This window comes from Phodopus roborovskii, unplaced genomic scaffold, assembly GCF_943737965.1.
Source record: "Phodopus roborovskii unplaced genomic scaffold, PHOROB, whole genome shotgun sequence".
NCBI lineage: Eukaryota > Metazoa > Chordata > Mammalia > Rodentia > Cricetidae > Phodopus > Phodopus roborovskii.
Genome location: NW_026126418.1, coordinates 74079754 through 74099475, shown reverse-complemented (window position 1 = coordinate 74099475; position 19722 = coordinate 74079754). Strand labels below are relative to the sequence as shown.

General features: G+C 49.6%; 1 protein-coding gene across 4 annotated transcripts in view; it reads left to right on the top strand.

The window, feature by feature from the left end:
• Positions 1-19722, top strand: part of Ralgps1 (Ral GEF with PH domain and SH3 binding motif 1) — a 231887-nt gene that overhangs the window by 187772 nt on the left and 24393 nt on the right. For all 4 annotated transcript variants that reach the window (XM_051185235.1, XM_051185234.1, XM_051185233.1 and 1 more), the window contains exons 9-11: positions 8324-8461; positions 10109-10202; positions 13840-13907. In XM_051185235.1, coding sequence (XP_051041192.1) covers positions 8324-8461; positions 10109-10202; positions 13840-13907 — 300 coding nt within the window. The remainder of the gene's footprint in view (positions 1-8323; positions 8462-10108; positions 10203-13839; positions 13908-19722) is intronic.

The window sequence follows — 19722 nt, the reverse complement described above, 5'->3', positions numbered from 1 at the left end:
AAACCTACCAGTGCCTGAATCCTCAGTATAGAGTGATTCTCACTCCGCAACAACTGCCCACTGCTCCTCAGTGTGGCATGGAGCACAAAATCATGTCTGTGTCAGGATTTTGGCTGGCTTGATCTTGTGTGGGTAACTTCAGCTGCTGCCGAGTTCATGTACCACAGCTGCTTGTGTCCAGAAGACAGCATATCACAGCACTCCTCTGCCCTCTAACTCTTTCATGGTGTGCCCCGGGCCTTGATGCTGCTGCAGGGTGGAAGTGGCCCAGGGGATTGATATGGAAGTCTTACCTAGGGCTGAGCACCCAGTGTCTTATTTTCAGTACTTTGATGTTCTCCATCTCTCGGTGATGCCTGCTCACTGCCAAAAGGAGCTTCTCCAACCTCTGAGTAGCCTCTGAGTAGAGGCATGGGTATTTAGAAAACATTTTTTAAAAATGCAACTATTTTAACTTCTCTACCACACTTGGAATCATATTTCCTCTCATTTCTAATTATATACCAGTCTGTTTGACTTCTTTCTTTTTTGTTTTGTTTGTCTTTGTTTTTGTTTGTTTTGTTTTGTTGTTTTTTGAGACAGGGTCTATGTAGCCCTGGCTGTACTGGGATTCACTCTGTAGACCAGGCTGGGCTTGAATTTAAGAGATCCATCTGACTCTGCCTCCTGAGTGCTGGGATTAAAAGTGTACACCACCACTGCCAAGCCTTTGTTTTGTTTTGTTTTCAAGATTAAACTTCACCTTTATTTATCACCTCTGATTTTAAAAAAAATCATGGACCAACAAGATGGCTCAGTGAGGAGAGTCACTTGCTGCCAGGGCTGACCACCTGAGTTCCATCTTCAGACCCCACGTGGTGGGAGGTGAGAGCCTGCCTGCTTGTACAAACAAGCTGTCTTCTGACTCCCACGTGTGCGTTATAGTGCGTGCGCGCACACACTCATGCAGAAATAAGTGTAATTTGAAAATTTAAAGTTATTATTTCTGTGTTTGTGTGCTTGGTTTTGCTCCTTTTGTTCTATTTTTCTGTGTCTGTTGTTCCCTTTTTATCTAGAGTGTTAATGTAAATATTTGCAGCTACATTTCCTTTCTCAGTTACATGACTTTGCATCACAGGTGGACAATTTGTGATTTTACTTGTTCTCTGAGCAATTAGGTGAATTTTGTTTGTTTTGTTTTTCCCCCCTCTCTTCAGTGTAGTTATTTTATAAAATTTGTTTTCACCCCCAGGGCAGAGGAAGGAATGGAATTGCTCCAGACCCACCGACCACATGGGTTCTGGGTGTGGGAGGTATGATTTCTCTCAAAGGAAATTTGGGGCTGTTTTCAAAAGAGTGGGGAGAGTAGGGTGTTGGGCAGACCAACGTGTCAGCTTCTTTTCTTCTGCCAATAAAGTTATTGAAGGATCAAGTGAGACAGTTTACACAGCACAGTGTCCAGTGCAAAGCAAGCCCAATAACAGTAAACAGATGCACGCCCACCCCTCGCCTTCTGACTGCCCATCTGAGTCCCAGCACGTGCTGTGCCTCAAGGCCCTCCTCACACCCCTAGCGGACCTTCAGGTTCTACGCAGGTGGTGAGGAGCCTGAGGCTGTGTCCTCCTTTGTCCTAGGGGAGTCTAGAGGGGTTTGAATCCCCTGGCCCTCAGGGTTCTGTCCAGGCTACAGGACTTTGCTCATGTGCCTTTGGGTTCATGAATCACAAAACAGAAAGACACTAATGAGGCCATGTGCTGGACCGGAAACGATGGCTTCTCCCCAACCTAACACGTGACTGCCAGTCCAAGCCCCTTGCTGAAGGCCTGGGAAACATTTGTCTCCCTGGTAGTCAGAGGCCACAAACTTCCCATAAGGCTTACTCTTTAAATGAGAATTCATTCTGAAGTTCCCTCTCTGCATGATGGATGTTAATTGGCAGGTATTAATTAATACAATCATATCCGTCTTCCCAGGGAGCCAGGGCTGCCCACAGACAGTGGGTCTGCTTGGTGATGTCTTAACACACCAAACCAAACCAGGCAAAGTCTAATGAGCAGGCACGCTGTTATTTCATTTGGAACTTAGCAGGACGGTTTATGGGGTGGAACCACACAAGCGTAGCTCTGGTGCCAAGTCCTCATTCCTGAATTCTGAAAGTCATCTTTTCAGGCAGAGCAAAAAGAGCATGGAAAAAAAAGTCTTTCATCTCAGATTCCGAAAAAGAGAAAATAGAAAGCGGTAAAATGGAAAAGTGGCATGTTCTCCTGCCGGGCAGGGGCCTTTTCCCCTCGACACAGCAGAATTTTCCATATTGAAAAGATAGCCATGTGAGAAAAACCAAAACCAGACTCAGGCTGGAAGGGAGACAAGGCAGGGGTGCAAGAACAAGGGTGCAGTGAGTCGTCCCTGGGCTTGTGGGGAGCCGGGCCAGCTGTGGGCCTGGGCCCAGCTCCCCCGCTTGCAGAAGGTTCTGCACACCAGCAGGCTGGGGTCCTCTTGGAAAGCATCTCCTTTGTTGGGGGTACCTAGGTGGCATGGTACAAAGGTGGCACAGGGCAGAATCAAGGCCAGGGGAACCATATGCCTCAAAGGAGAGCTGGTCTGTGGGTGGGCATGGTGGTGGGACAGTGCTGGTTGGCCACAGTGCCCTCAGATGACAGGCTATAGCTGCATTCTGTACCCCATCCTAAGCTGGAACTCTCTTCCTTTTGCTAGCCCACCTCCCAGTCTGCCCCTAGCATTGCTGTCAAGATGGGCCTGAATTCCCACCCTGATCTACTCTTGAGCTGTGTTAACTTGGCCCACTCCTTTTTCTTCTTAAATCTTGGTTTCCTAACATGCACAGTGTCTCTGCCCCAAGGTGTTGTGAAGGGGTCCTGAGGCCAGCAGCACCCCCTCCCTGCACAGTAGACTGTGGCTATTCCTGTCTAAGTTCCCCCTCTCCGTGTCAGTGCCTCACAGTCTAGCCCAGTCCCTTGGCACCACTCATCCCCACTACAGCCAAAGCCAGTGGCTGGTCCAATTACTGTGTGTAGTAGTGGGCCAACAGCAGTGTCATCTGCTGCAGTCACTGTCTGAATAGGAACAGGAGCTGTACTATCCCAATCCAGATGGGCTCCCAGCACTAGTCCAGCTGCAGGGTGGTCCCATGCGGCTGGTGTCTGTCTGGGTGCCTACCATCCATGGTTATGGCAGTTGCAGCCAGACCATCCCTCCCATGTTCATCCCACTGCTACTCCTAGTGGGGCTGTGTGGTAGAGTTGGCAGGACCCCCAAGTCTGGGTGGGCTGCTGATGTCCAGACCTGAGACAAATGTGCCCAGGCAAGCCTGATACGGATAACAGGAGGGAGTAGCCACAGCCTGGAGAATGTTAACCCCAAAGTAGAAATAAGGAGAAGAGAGCCATAGCCTGGGTGCCCCCCTCCACTGGTTTAGCTGTGATATATTCCCATAGTGCCCCATTGGCTTCCAGGCGCCCCAGGCTTCTGGCCACAGTGACACAGAGACTAACATGGCTGTCACATAGCTGTATGTGAACCCTGCCTGGCCACATCCCACTGTGTGGCCTCAGGAAAGCAATGTGGCCTCTTCTGGCCTCTGTTCCTTTGCCTATAGAAGAGGGAGGGTGGTTTGCTGGTAGAAGCTTTGTCCTTACAGCAACAATCTGGCCACATCTCTCATTTTTGGACCAGGGATATAGTAAGTGCTTAGCGAACCCCAGTCATTGTCTTTCGTTCCTCCCTCCCTCCCTCCCTCCTTCCCTCCTTCCTTTGACAGGCTGATCTTAACTCACACTCACAGAGTAGCTAAGGACGACTATGATCTGATCCTCATGCCTCTACCTTCAGAGTGATGGGATTACAGGTGTGTGCTACCATGTCCACTTCATGTGGTCTTGGGGATCAAGCTTAGAGCTTCATGCATTTTAGGCAAACCCTGTACCACCTGATCTATAGCTGCAGCCTCCGCTCCTCTGGTGATTGTCTCTTGAGTATCAGCTACAAGGCAAGAGTGATGAGAAGCATCTCCCGAGGACATGGGCTGTGTCATATAAACATACCTTCATTCTCACAGTCACCACAGCCTTGAGGTCTGATGGAGTCAAGGGACACGAGCAAGCATCTGGTTTATGTTTTAGGTATATAGAAACACCTCCTGTGATTGGCTAATACAACACAGAAAGGGCTTCCCTGGACTCATGAACAGTTCACAGAAATGCACTGCTTCTGCAGCCGTGTTTGAGGGAGTACAAGATTGCCCACGTGTCACTATACAGATTCCGTCCTGGCTTTATAGGTCTCCCCAGTCACACCTGTCCTGTCCTCACCACCATGACCTTAGTCTAACCACTCAGGGCCTGAGGAACAGAAGGGAATCAGAGACTGACTGTTTCCTACCTAATGAGCCCCCACCTCGCTCCAGGGTATACTCAACTCTTCTGGCCTTGGTTTATGGAGCACTGCTCAGGAATGAGGCTCAGGCAATACTGTCCTTTTGGTGTAACACAAGGGAGTCTCCAAGTAGAGCTGTGTCTGGGTGAGTTGTGGAGGCCAATAGAACGATTAAAGGAGCTGCAGCCAGGCAGAGCTGGTGTGGATCCTAGTATGCAGTGGTGAGATTGTATACAGCCTTCATCTCTTCACTTTCTTTCCCCCAGAGGGGATGGTCAAAGGAGGGAGGGACAGGGCTTCACAGTAGGCCCTAGGAAGCCTCGGCCACCCTGCCTCCCACCCCTGCTCTGTGGTCTCTCTGCTCCTGGACTGAGCTGCTGCCCAGCCTCTGAGTAGTCAGCCAAGCTGGAGTCTGCACACTGCATTTGCAACCATCCTGCCCCATGACCCACACCCCCACACAGTACTGGGGGATGCTTTTTGTTGTGGTTGCAGCCATAATGGGATTTTCAGGATTGCCATTATGGAGTCCTCAGAGAGGTGACTGAGTTACACTTTTTGAAAAATAAGAGGAAAAACAGAAGTTAAAGAGAATGAATAAATGTGTGAATTCAAACCCACCACACTTAGAATGTCTATTCAAGGAAAATGATTACTAATTATTAAAATTTGGAAAACTACCATCAGGAAGAAAGGAAATGAACATGGCCCCCTATGAGCAGCACCAACAGATGCTTCTGTGATTTAATGGTTTCCCGGAACAATGCGAAGCTATTTTAAAAGCAGACGAATGACTCATGGTACCCAGCGCCCGAGGTCCTCTGTGGTGGCAGGAAGCTTGAGTTGGAGGAGGAAGCCTAGGTTCTACTCCCATCTCCATCATTTACCAGCTGTGTGACCTTAAGCCAATTTCACATCCTCTCTGAGCTTCCTTTTCCTCCCTTGCCCAGTGGGAATTTGGAAGGATAAATAAGAAAATGAGTATGTGCCTGGTGTGATGGCACATGCCTTTAGTCCCAGCACTCAGGAGACTGAGGCAGGCTGATCCCGAGGTCAAGGCCAAGGCCAACCTGGTCTACAGACAGAGTTCCAGGACAGCCAGGGCTACACAGAGAAACCCTCTCTCTAAAAAAGAAACAAAACAAAAACAAGAAAAAAAAAAAAAGAAGAAGAAGAAAAGGAAATGGACACGTGACGCTTAGCACAGTGATTGTCCATCCACACAAAACTCAGATGTGAAGCACCAGACTGAGTCTGTGTTTGTAACAACACTTAGGTTGTTAAATATAAACGCTTAAGGCTAGAAGTTTTCCTCCGATGGACACTTGGCCAGAACCATACTTTTGAAATACAGTGTTCTCATTGCTGTTTTTTCAAACATATCACTTTACAACACAACCATATACTAACATATGAAAATATGTACAGTACATGTAAAATATAACTATGTAGTATTATATTTGTTATTTGTAATATTTGACATTGCTCAGGATTTGGAGTACAACATTTTGATACAGTTACCTTGAATATTGTAAAGCTAACATCATTTTCTGATTATGAAGATTCCTTTAGGATTTGCTACGTTTAAAGTCATTAAGTGTAGGAATCATACATTTTTTTCAGAGACTTATTTTTGTTCTTTTAAATTATACGCATGTGTGTACATGTTGGGGCATTTTTATGTATGTGCGGGCACCCACAGAAACCATAGGCGTCGAATCCCCCTGGACCCGGAGTTACAGGCCGCTGCGACCTGCCTATCATAGGTGCTGGGAACCAAACTTGGGTCCTCTGCAAGATCAGTGCACACTCTATCCATCTCCCCAGTCCCAGAAATCTTGCAAGTAAGGGAAGAAACTTGAAATCCTGGGCTGTGGGCATGGTGGAAGTCAGATACCTGCCTGAAAGGGACTGACTCAAGTGCAAAGCTTTGGGCATCATTGCTTTTCATACAAGTGCTGTTTTGTTAAAACTATGCAGACAGATTTTTTTTTTTAAACTTTAGATCTATTTTTAGCCTAGAAGTTTCTTATGTTAGATTTTTTTTCCTATACTTCCAGTGGTTGGCTGGAGTTCTTTTTTCTGCAATTTACTTCTAGCTGGAGCACAGTAAAGTCAAAGAATGCAGGTTGACATGATGCTGAGTTTTTGGAACTAACCAGCCTTTTCTGACAGCCATGTAAACCAGTGGTTGTGTTCTGTGAGTATCTAAAAAGAACTGTATTTTTAGTTACGGAGAAACAAGCTCACAGAGACTATGGCTCAGTGAGTGAAGTGCTGCTTGGGTAAAGCCTGAGGACCTGAATCTGGAACCTGAGCACCTATGTGCACAGCAACAAAACCCAACCAAACCTGGTGTGTCAGCATGCTGTTTGTGTAACTCCACCTGGAGTCTAGCAAACACAGCGAGACATGTCTCGAATTGTAAGGTGGAGAGAGAGAGAGAGAGAGAGAGAGAGAGAGAGAGAGAGAGAGAGAGAGAGAGAGAGAGAGAGAGAGAAAGCATGAGTCAGGCATATGTGTTTCACCGTGGCACTCATGTTGAGATCAGAGGTCAACCTTTGTGGGTTGTTTCTTGCCTCTTCTTGTTTGAGGAGGTCTCTTCCTATTGGGTAAGCCAGGCTTGCAGACTAGTGCTTCTGAAGATCCTCCTGTCTCCATCTCTCATCTCTCAGGAGGGGCACACTGTGATCATAGACACTTGTGAGACCCCCCAACGAATGCTTGCACAGCAAATACTCCTACCCACTGAGAGAAGCTTGTTTCTCACATACCCTTCCTCCAGGATGCTCTGTCTGCACAGACTGGGCACAATGAAGCCAACTTCCTGAAGCCTGAATTGAGAACTTGAGGAGTCCTTTGTGACCTTAACAGGCCTGCAGCAGAGCGATGGTCCACAGGAGGCAGGAAGTCAGATTAGTTCAGCACAGCTCAGTAGCTGGTGTTGGCTCAAACTGGGAGAGTCTGATCCCAAGAGTTTATTTTAAACTTTTTTTTTTTTTTTTTTTTTTTTTTGGTGTTTTGAAACATGGTTTCTCTATGTAGCCCTGGTTTTGTTTCATGCATAGAAATTTGGAGTCATGGAATCTTCTCCATCAAGTTTGTTTTCATCCCCATCCGTCGGTTTCTCTTTGCCATGATCATTTTTTCTGTCTCTTGCTCTGCTTTGTATCACTGCTCTTGCCCAGTCCCTCAGGTATAGTGGGCATAGTATTGGCATTGCTCCTGGGGGACTCCTGGAAGGACACACCATCCACTCTTCTCTCATGTCTCTAGATAGTCAGCTGAGATCTGTGGAGAGGCTCAGCCCACAGAACCAGCCCCCTGCTTTCTTCCTTCCTGCCCAGGTGGGTTGTCTTGGGGCACCCCAGCTCATCACTGGCCTGTTGGAGTCTTATTCTTACATCACATCTGATTTCTTGTTAAACATCTCAGAAGACATCTCTGTCTACCATTGGTTTTTTGTTCTTCTTCTTCTTCTTCTTTTTTAATACAGAGAAGTATCTTGTTCTTAACTCCTTTTGTCCCTCCATTAATTCAAAATTGTATGTATGTGTGCAGGTGTCGGGGTAGTGGGGGCTAGTTAGACTAATATGTAAGTAAGTAAAAGCCACCAAAGCTGTTCTCCTGGGTATGGCAGCTTAGACAGTTATTAAACTTTGTCATTGAAGACTAGGCGTAGCCACCTGTTATTTTCCATTTGAATTATGGTACAAAACCTTGTTGATGACTATGCAAATTAGACATGCTAGAGTGTGCCACCATCCATTTCAGTGGTTGCTCATATTTTTGATGTATAGTTGAGCATGAAAGATGATTTAGAATTAGAATTCAAATCCAAATAGTATGTTCATTTTCCACAAGTTGCTCTTTATAACTTCTTGCAGAGGGGACTATTTAACTGTAGGGTTCCTGATGCACCCCACCATAATCCTGTCTTCTTTAATCCTAGGAATCTACCTTCTAGACTTGATCTACATTGATTCTGCATACCCTGCCTCTGGCAGCATCATGGAAAACGAACAAAGATCCAACCAGATGAACAACATCCTCCGGATCATTGCCGATTTGCAAGTTTCCTGCAGCTACGGTTAGTACCTAACCACTAGAATTGTGAAACCTTATATTTTGAAATCTGGATCCAGCACTTTGGCCACAGAAATCTCTAGGAGTCAGGTTAGCCCCTCAGAGATCCCTGTGATACTAACTTGAGCTTTAGACATGGGCTAGTCCTTTTATGCAGCTCCAAAGACTCTGAAAACTAGATGTCATTATCACTTTGTTACACATGAGGAGCACACATTTTGGCCACTAAGATTACACATTCAGTGAGTGCATGTCTCTGGTCTTGCTGGCTCTGGGTCATTTATCCATAAAAAGCCTGGTGGGAAGCTCCCAGATAACTCTGCTTCAAGTGGATTTGGGTCCATGTTCCTCCCATCTGTGGGGCTCTGCGCTGGGGTGGCAGAGGCAAGAAAGAAGCTGAGAAGGGTAGTTTGTTGGCCAGACTTGCAAAGGGAGGCCAGGCTGTGGGCCTGAATGGAATGGGGCAACTCTCTAGGCTCCAGATGTAAAGGGTGGTAGGCATGATGCAAGGTGCCTGGAATACACAGGGCTTACTGCAGACTTCCATACCTGAGAAGTCAGAACGCTGAATGGGTCATCCACCAGGACACTGATTTCATACAAGGCTATGAACTTGGTGTGGAGCCTAAATGTGAGTCGTGTGCCCTAGCCCTTTGTGAGAAGAACAGTGGCGCAGGCAGGGAGTCAGCAGGATAGGAATGGAGAATAATGGAGAACAGAGCTGTAAACTGGCTTCTCTGCTGCCAGTTTCACAACAGGATAAAGAAATAAAAGCCTGGGCACACTAGGGAGCAAGTCTCAGGCTACATCCTGAAAAGTCACTACCTCCTCAACGTGGTTTGCTCATGCGTGCAAAATAGGGCCACACACAGTTCCTGGCCCTCAGCATGTGCTAGAATTTTCCAGAACCCAGATTTTTTTCACTGTGCTCTAGACTCATGCCAACTGCCATCAGCTTGGAGATCAGGTGTCATTGTCCTCATTTAAGAGATGGTGACACCACTGAGGACTTAGAGAAACAGAAATGTCCTTCAGAGCATCAGACTCTGGAACCTAAAGATCACAGGCCCCTGCTGCTCTTCGAGACTCTCTCCTTTCATGTCTGCCCCACTTCTCAGAAGTACAGTGACAGTGAATGTCTGAGGAGAATGACAGACGTGACACAGTATGGCACAGGCCTCGAAGGCTGGGGTAGGACCTGGCCTTAATACCTCTAGGTGACCTTTGCATATTGCTGCCATCCGTCCTTTGTATGGTGGGGATAGCCTTTTTCCTACATAAGACAAGAGTGAAGGCTAGAACAGTTGTCTGCTGTCTGTCACCCAGTTCAGAGCCCACCATCTGGGTTGGACTTTTGCACTGGCTGGAATGGTCTTGCATTCATGGCACACAGAAGGAGGCTGTATACTACCATCACTGGAAATGTGCTAGATAGAGACACAGACACAGACAAGGCCAGGGCCCCAGCTTGCCCCAGCCTTAGCTTCTCTCCCTCAGCCAAATGCTCAAGGTCACTTTCCATAAGGCAGAATCCAAACCTGACCACCCTCCAGGGCCTGTCCCCAAGGACAGTGAACCAGCCTAAAGTGTCTGTGTCAGAATTCCCTGGGCTGGGAAGAGTCCGGCCTGAGCTTTGTCCCCGCTTGCGCAGATCACCTCACTACCCTGCCGCATGTGCAGAAGTACCTGAAGTCTGTACGCTACATTGAAGAGCTCCAGAAGTTCGTGGAAGATGACAACTACAAGTAAGTTACCGTTCTCCAGCTGCTCTCCTTAGCGCCCAGGTGGCCTGGGAAACACCTGTGGACCCCACAGCCATGTGTGGGGCAGGGCTGGCACTTTGACTCTGATAGGCACCCTTGGCGCTGGGTAGAAGGTCAGCTGGGCATATTCTCAGGCCAGTGCTCTTTAAGGTCCTGTTTTTCAGGTGGATGAAACGGTCTGTCTCTGGGTCTCTTCGCTCTGTAGGACTCTCCATCTGGTTCTAGCTAAGGGCCCCAGGTACAATCTCTGTGCCTCTGTGAACACATGCATTTCTCAGAAAGGCCCAAAGGCCCTTCAACTCACCTTGCACATGCCCTGCTCTGGTTTGTGGTTCTTCCTTCATCGGTGGCACCTGGGTGTGTATGCCTTGCTCAGTGTCTGGAGGAGGTCAACTCTTAGCTGCCCATCTTTGCTAGACATACTCTCTGCACAGTGCTTTCTCATATAACCTGGTATCAAGGCAAGTCTCCGCCTCTTATGATTGCTCATTCTCCACTGAGTGTTACCCTCACAGGATCTCTTAGACATCCCATCTCACTGGCTGCTACTGTATACCGTTTCCCTGACCCTTGCTATCTAGTACCATTTAATCCCCGGCAGCTTTGTCTGAAAGCCTGCTCTTGCATCATCTTGGTCTGTGAAAACAATGCAGAACCATAGCCACCAGTCACTTGACAGATAGTGGGAACAGTTGTTCAGGTGTCCCCCACCTGGGTCCGTGAAAACAATCCGGAACCATGGTGACCAGTGCACCTAGCCATTGCAGCAGCAGTGGCTCAAAGGTCTGGCTAGGAATCCAGCTCACCGGGGTGGGGCCTGGAGACTGGCCCTCTCTCAGCACCCCACTTGAGGCTCTAATCATCTTTGGGAACATAGACATTCTGTCTTCACTGTTGCTGTACCATCATTCATCAAGATGAAGAATGGTACAAGTGTGATCGAGCGCACAGCAACGGGAGTCCCTCACGGAAGAGAGCCAGAGGTCACCGCTAAAATGGCATCTATCACAAACAGAGTTCATTTTATTTACAAAGCATTTGCTGTTTCTGAAGAGTGGCCTGGAGTGCAAAATTATTCCCACTTAAGTTCTAGTATAATGTTTTCCATTCATGTACCAGTCTTGCCATTAAAGAGACAGTAGTTTTTCATTAACACTAGTACGCTTTAAGGAGAAAAATGGCCTATAAATACTTGTGAACATGAGACAACCCTTGGACAAGCTGCAGATTGTGAGTAATTACTCCTCCATTCTGAAGAAGTGGAGCACTGTCCCCACTCCCACCCCCGCCCCCACCTTCTGCGCTAAACAACAGTCAGCCTGGGCCCCATAAAGGCTCTTTGTTGGGCCAAACTGGGCAAGCCCAGGGAGGAGGGCTGCCTTCCGGCCCAGGCCCCCAACCGTAGAGGGTCCTCTTTCTAAGAAGGTCCTGTTTCTGAAGAGCTGGAGTCGAACAGGGGCTGTGACTCTGCCCGGAAAACTGAGCTGTGGCCAGCTCACACCTCACCAAGGTGGCTCCTCACTGCCAGGGACACAAGACCTTGGGACATTGGCGACCTTACACTTCTAATACCTTGTCATCCTCTGCCTTGAGATAGATACTCCACCAAGAGACCCAACCAGGGTTTTCTCTTTCTCAGCTGTTAGTCTGTTATCAATTTAAGAAAAATGACCCAAGTTCTCACCACTTAGGAAGCATGGCCACTACATGAAGTAAGCAGGGTTTTGAATGCTTGGCTATGCATGGAAACATTATTTACACAAAGAAAGGGTGGGTAGATGGATGGATGCAAGGGCAGAATTTACCCAGATTGGATCATATTTTGCTTGCTATTTGTAATTTAAAATCTTAAATATCTTTTAATTCAACCAAATAAAAGGGAAACTAAAATAGAAGGTAAGGAATGGTCATTCCTTAAATTAATGTTTATTTACTGCAGGAGAGACGACTAAGGGTTAAGAGTCTTGCTTACTCCTCTAGCAGGGGATCTGGCTTCACTTCCCTGCACCCACTTCAGGCAGCTCACAACTGCCTTTAACTCCAGCTCCAGAGGATCCGACATCCTCTCCTGGCCTCCACAGACACCTGCACACACACATGCACATTTCCACATAGAGACCCACACATACACATAACTGAAATTTAGAATAAAAATAAATTTCTTAATCATCTTTTATAAGATTCGTAAAATGAGCCAAGAAAACCACGAGGAGGCTGAGTCAGGGCATTTCCTGTGACGTGGTCGTTACTGTGACTGTCCACTGTCTCAGGTTATAGAGAGGAAACTTCTGGCCCTTCCCCAACCTGGGCTTCACCATCCTGCAGGATTTTGTTAGCTGTGCTGTGTTTGGACCCTACACTCCAAGTGCATACCATGAAAACCACCCTCAGGAATCATAATTCCTACTGTTCTGTGTTTTTAATGGGATTCATTTCTTACCACCTATTACTCTTCATCCCTTGAGCCTTTATTTTAAATCAGTCCCTTACTTAGCAGGGTTCCTCAGGAGCCGGGGCCTCCCTTCCCTTGGAGGGCTGGTTGTTCTGAGCTTGGCCTCCTGACACTGGGTGCTGCTGCTGAAAGTCTCAGACCTGCCTAGATTGGTTTTTATTTCCTTCCCCTCTTGCTTTGCCTGGTGGATGAAGAAGTCCATGAAATTTAGAAGCCCAGCAACAGAAATCCTCAGAGATGAGGTCTCTCCCTGACCTCCAGACCTCTCAGCATGCCTTTCCAACTGCAGGCCAGCCCCGCTGGCTATGGCTTCACCTGCTTCCACGTCTGCTCTTGGCTTCTACCTGCCAGGGCTCCTGTGTTGGATGCCCTCTGCCCTCTTCCTCCTTGAGCTGCTTTCCAGCAGCTGTGATGGGCTCCTCAGCCACCAGCAGTCCCCAAACAATCTGTTTTCAGTGAGGTGTGCAGCCAGTCCTGTCTGGTTTCCATCTTTGTTTCATTACCTTGATGTTCAGGCTTGGTTGAACTCAGCTTCTCTGCTCAGGGGCTACCCCCTAAGCTGACCTGGGGGTCACTCTCTCCTTACCTTTCCCTTCTGTGAGACAAGGTCTGTGATGTTGCTGGACCACTGTCTTGCCACCATTTGAGAGACTGTTGCCTGGATGCTTCTCAGAAAAATGTCTGGCCCTCCTTCTGTGTATGCAGAGGGGCTGGGTCCTCTCCCACTGCCTAGGAGCTCCAGGACCATCAGACTTTTCGTTTAACCCCCAAGAAGGCAAGAGGTTCCCTTCATCTCCCAGAGCCATCCATGCCACAAAGGGATATCCTCAGGTTGCCAGTCCATCATAATATCCCTGCCTGCCATGCACTAGTGTTACAAGTTTGACTGCAGAAGCTGCGCAGCCTCTTTCTCCTCACTTTCCCAGGCTTTCAATGTGCTTCCCTCACAGAGTTGTGGGTAAGCAAACAGGGGCCAATCGTTCATTTCACCCTGTCCTCCTTAACCGTCACTTCCTGGATCCAGAATCCCTGGGAGAGGTGTTGGAAGGGAGAGTTGTGACCTGAAGCAGATCTCACAGGATCCCTGTATTCTGTGTCCCGTGTACCCCTTCCCCCATCCCATGATAGACCAGGGCCCCTCTTACCTTGTGAAAATCTTTGTTTCAGGCTGTCACTCAGAATCGAACCAGGAAGCAGCTCTCCAAGACTAGTCTCTTCTAAGGAAGACCTTGCAGGTATCGTAGCTACCTCAAATGTTCAAAACCATGTACACCCCAGACCTGGCTACCAAAATAGGCCCTGTGTGGAGCTCAAGAACACTGTTGCGCTCATTGCCTGGTAGGCTCAACTGTCCCTGCCTCTAGCTCCCTCTTCCAACCTGCCAGAACCCTGATAGTGTGGGACCCAAGAGATCAGACCCTCAAGTTAGAAGCATGCACAGAGTTCAGAACTCTGTGTTCTCTCCTAGACCACCCAGACCCTTGTCCTCCAGCCTGCCCTCAGGCTTGGAAATATGTGCCCTTGGGGGTACCCAAGATGCACCAGACACAGTAGATTTACCACCTCTGAGAGAAACACACACTGTATCACCAGCAGTGGGATCCTAGGATCTGCTGCCAGATCTAGGCTCTAGCTTTGTCTCTCTATCTTTCTCCTCCATGGCGTTATCTATGGAATGGAGTGGAGGTTGATATTGCCCTTGTAGGACTGCCATGATGCACAGGCCTGTCCCATGCTCTGCCCACACCTGTCCCCTGTCAGAGTGTGCTTGTGTCAGCTGTCTTGTCTCTGTCATAACAGTGGCCCTTCAGTCATCAGGTAGCCAGCTCTTAGAGATGGGGACTGATCAGTACTGCTGCTTGAGGAGGGGCTACAGAGGCCTCCCGCAGCAGGTCTTCCTGGTTGCAGCTCCCCACCACCCCTCCCTCACCCAGCCTGGGTTCTGAGCCACCGCACCTTAGCCAAACAGCTTTATCTCTCTGGGTAGTGTTTTCCCTGTGTGTAAAATGGAAATAATGAAACTGCCATCCCAACAAGGTGACACTGAGATGCTGCTCAGGTGTCCAGCATTGTCTGCAGTGAGCATCAGGAAGAGGGTGGGAGTCATGCCACCCCCTCCTTGGGCCTCTCCATACTCCCACCTGGTATGTGATTTGGTAGGACTAGACCCACAGCACTCAGGAAAAGGTATGGCAGCTTCCTTCCAGGCCCACCCTGCAGAACCTCTGTCCTGCCTGTGGGATAAGCTCCTGGCTCCCTGTCTGTGCCAGCCTCTGCTGTCTCTGGGTGTAAGCTAGACTCATCCTCGCACCTGTAGGCTCCCTTGCTCATGGGCCTTGGAAGGTGCTGCTGTGTGGCTCTTGGGAGTGTAGGAGCTGTAGAGTTAGTGCTGTCTACAGTGTATTTTTCATGGCATCTCCCAGGACCTTGTATTAAGTGCTTCCTGCTGTCTCCTCAAAAACCTACTGTCTTTCCTTGGCAGATGGCCCTTGGCAAGGGTGGTCCTAGGTGTTTCTCCTTTCCGGTCTTTCCCCTGTTCTAGAACTCTCCTCAAGCAAACTGCTCTGCACTGTCCACTCCGACTGTAAACTGGGTGCGGTATTCATGTCACTCACAGGACCACTCCTGAAACATATGCAGAGTCTGGCCCAGCTCCCATCAGGGGCCACTTTGCCGTGATACTGTGCTTGTCAGCACGATTCCATCACTGAACTAGCCTCCACACGTTAGCTAAATGACCCTGCCTAAGACGCCAGTCATGGTGGTGGGGGCGCGCAGAAAGCTCTGAACCCCAGGCTGACCCACCCTGTTTCTGTATAGTATGACATGGCTACACTTGCCTGGCTTCTCACGGGGCTTTGTAGGTCCTACATCATACCCTGTGTACTCATCTGCCCTCTGCCTGTCTTCTCCAACAGAGTAAAAAGCCATCTGAGAGACAGGCCTGGTGTGGAATTCCTAGGGCCTGGCATTCAGAACCCTGGGTGGATCAGCTGCCTCCCATTCAGCCCTAGCCCTAGAGTTCCTTGTTGGGCCCTAGGGGCACCTGTCCTGGAGGACAATGCCAGCGTGGGCTGGCCGCTGACTCTGCATACCCTTCCAGAGACGTGCTGAGACTAAGCAGTTCCTGCTCTGCAGGGGGAGCTCAGCTCACTGGACTGTTTTCCACCAACTTTCCAAATCCCTGGCTTCAGCCCCAAAGCAGGATGTCCGGGGTTATGTTGATCACCCAAGCGCCTGTGGCTTTCTAGAAAGCACATCATCTTTCAGTGGCTCAGGTTTCCTGCCCACCCCCCCCAAAGCCTCAGAGGGAAGATAAGGATTGCTTCTGCAGCCTGGGTCATCCCAGGGGTCCCTAGATAGCAAGGGCCAGCTCCTAGGAAGCCTTCTGGGCTCTGGCAATTAGGCTGAGCTGCGTGGCAGAATCTCCACAGGACTCAGGGACAGGAATGTGCCTTTTGCCATCCCAAGAATGGAAGGAACGGGAAGAACGTGTCCGTCCCCCCCCCCACCCCCCCCCCCCCCACCCCCGCTCCTCAGGAGGGGCCAGACTCCAGCTCAGATCTGTGCCCAGCAGTTAGACATCCTACACTCGCCAAAGGAGAAGCCTTTAGGTTTGCACCTTCATTTACACAAGGCTCTAAGGCTGCAGGCCTGTGTGACAAGCACTTGCTGTGAACCAGTTACCTGGCAGGGGCCCCAACCTCCTGGAGCTCATGTCTTAGTTGGGGAGACAGGCAAGGACAGACATGTTTAAAGCCCCAAAGAAGCCAATGTGAGCAGAGCAAGATGGTGTGTATGTGAGGGGCTATCTCTATGACCCTTTTCTAACCAGCTCCTGCCAGGGACTGGGAGACCTTGACCCTGCACAGCTAGCAGCAGCCTCTGAGCTACAACTGTTCCCCTGGCCTCCGATAGCTCCAGAACCCTGCCAAGGGCTGCCACCGCTTTCCTCTGGGGCAGTGGCCATGTGGTCAGTCTGTCCCCACAAGGAAACTGCAAGCAAGGAAATGGAAGAAACTGACACAGTTTCTGATCTATGCAGAAAAAAGACCAGGGATGCCACATTTCCATTTTCCCTTGCCATGTGATGTTGTTTATATAAATGAACTAATACTTTCCTGGAGAGAAAAGAAATCACATGTAATGTTCATAATGTTGCCCACCCCCTTTCCCAGAAGGGCAAGTGATGTTTGTGTGTATCCTGGAGCTTTCTCGGAGCTGACCCTTGCCCCCTAGGGATCCCTGGGATGACCCAGGCTGTGCAAGATTCCCTGACACGGCTTCCCCTGGGCACAGGTTTTTTCCTGAAGATTCCGGAGCCATGCTTGAGTCCAGGAAAATCCTGGCCCTGGCCTCTGTCTCTGCTCTCTCAAACTAAGGCTACATACCTTTCCTCTCCATGTTTACTATCTGGTGGCAAGAGCCCTGCTGCCAGGCCAACATACCTATACAGAGCCTGGCTGCAGCATCTCTGAGCTGTGGGAGCAGGAAGACATCAGGCCAGCTCACATCCCAGGGCTGTGGAGGGAGTTCCCTGAGGCTGTGCCAGAAGGTCTGCTACTGGCACAGTGCCTCTTGGTAACGTTGGCTTCTGGCTCTTCCAGGCAGACTCTGATTCCTGAGACAGTGTGAGGCTGCCACTGGAGCACCAAATAGGGAACCCAAGGACACAACATCTAGTCCCAGCGCCACTTCATAACGTAGGGTAGAAAATAGCACTTATTATCACACCTACATTGTGTGTCAGAGCATCAGGGTAGACAGGGCTGGGATTGGAGGCACGTAGAGGGATGGTTACTCACATTCCTGGTGCCTGCTCCTGGCTGGATCTGGAGGTCAGCAGCATAGCAGGGCTTCCCCGGAGTATAGCAGGCTCAGGGTCATCAGACTTCTGCTTGGCATCTGACTATCCCCAGAGCAGAAATGGGGAGGGCAGCTAGAAAACTGTGAAGTGGCATCTCCATGAGCCAGTCTCCAAAGCCAGGCAGCCTCTCCTCAGCCTTCCTTTGAGCGTCACAGAGACGGTTCAAGTCCAAGCAGAGAGGCCAGGTCCTGTCATTCACTGGAGCAACCAGGGACTGTGTGGAGCACCCTAGACAGTTCACACGAAGGAACCCTCTGCTTGTCTTCTTCACCACCAGGTACTGACCTGGGCTGAGCACCTTCCCGAGCCTACCCCACAATGCTCACTGAGTGTACCCAGCCTCTGCCTGGGAACAGCCCCTGTCTGGGAACAGCCCCTGGGCCTCCTAGCAGACAGCTGGGCCTGTGTCATTCTTATCCCACTCCCATTCTGTAGGCAAAGATGCCAGGGTACACACCCAGGCCCACACATCTCAGAAGTGGCAGAGCCAGCGTTGGGGGTCAGGACAGGTCTGTCATCTATGTCCAACACATGGAGCATGAAGGGTACAATGAGGGCTCTGTCCCTCTCATCCTGTGCACTTGTTCAGGGGATTAAGTACCTGCCTTGGATGATAGACCTGCATATCTCTACCTTATACATTTTTTTTTAAAGAGACATGAATATCATTATCCCAGAATGGCCTCATACTCAATATGTAGCCCAGGATGGCCTTGAATGTTCGATCCTTCTTCTCCTCTGCCTCCTGAGTTCTGGGACTGCAGAAATGTGTTACCACACCCGGTTCCTTACAGATGCATTAAGTCATTCAGGGTGACAGATGCATTAGGTTTGTAGGAATCAGGACCCCAAACTTTATCTTGTGTTCAGTCCCCTTGCCTCATCCAGCTGGGCTGCTTCAGGCCTGGCTGGCTGTAGCAAGAGTGAAACAGTGTGCCCTTCTCTCTCACCTAACAGTTCTCCAGATCCCTCGACTTGCTAACCACAGCCCCATTTGTATCAGTGCTGCTGCTGTCGTGGGGCACAGTACCCTGCAAGGGACAGTTTTAAAGCTGCTGTTTCTCCAGGGCACTTCCACGATGTCCGTGTGTCCTCAGCCTTGGCACATAGAAATACACTCCTGCACTCTGAAGCCCCATCAGAGTCATCGTTCCATCTGCAGCTTCTTTCTGAGATCCTCTCATGCCCTCATGCTGTGTGTGGTCTCCTCACTAGAACCATTCATCCACACAAGGCCAGGGTAGCCCTCACCCTAACACGGGTGAGGGTGCAGCTTACCATCCCGTGACCACCACTGTGCTCTGCTTGTGGTCACCTTCATATCCTCAGGGCTCAGCATGATGCTCTCAGTCCCCTGGGCCCCAGTGTGGGAGACATCTGTGGAGTACCTTTGAAAGGCCTGAGTAAAAGAGAGCCAGGGTGAGAGGCGGGGCTTCTCTCTTTAATGCCTTTCCTCTGCAAACCTTTGCTATGCTCAGGGTAGGTGGAATCCTCAGAGAGAGCTCAAGGGCTAGAAGCAGGTGTCGAAGACTCAAGTCTCTTCTGCCCGCTCCATGAGTCTGCAGTGGCCCAAACACCTTGATTGCCACAGCTTCCAAGCATCCTTGGCTCTCACTCTGTGGCCTATGAGTCTTCACCTTCTGTCTGCAAGAAGACAGTGCCACTTCAGCCCAGAGATGATGAAGACTGTTTCTCAGAAGGAAATGAACTGGACCCTCTGCACGGAGACAGATCTTGGCTCTCAGTGAGACCCATGAGAGCTGTGTGTGTGTGAAAAGCAGAATGTGTGTGAACATAGAAATGAGTGGCTCCCAGGCCCCACCAGAGACCTGGCTATAGAAAAGTTTCCACACAAAGACTGCAGTGCTCTGGCAGACCCAGAAGGGCTGAGTCCTGGATCTCAAAGTAAGGCTCTCCACATAAACAGGTGGGAAACAAGGGACTCCGAATCCTTCCGTTGGGTGACAGTCTGTCTGCCCTGGCCCCGGAGGCTCAGAGTTGTACTGGACAGAGCTCCAGATGGCACAGCCATGGTATTTGGGAGGAGATGGCATGGGTCCCTGCCCAGCTGGGGCTAGAGGTGGGACTGGAACCCAAGTCTTTTGACTTCAAGTTGCTACTTTCCTCTCTGCTACAGCTGCCTTCCATTACTTCCCAATGTGTGAGACTTGGAAAGCCCAACT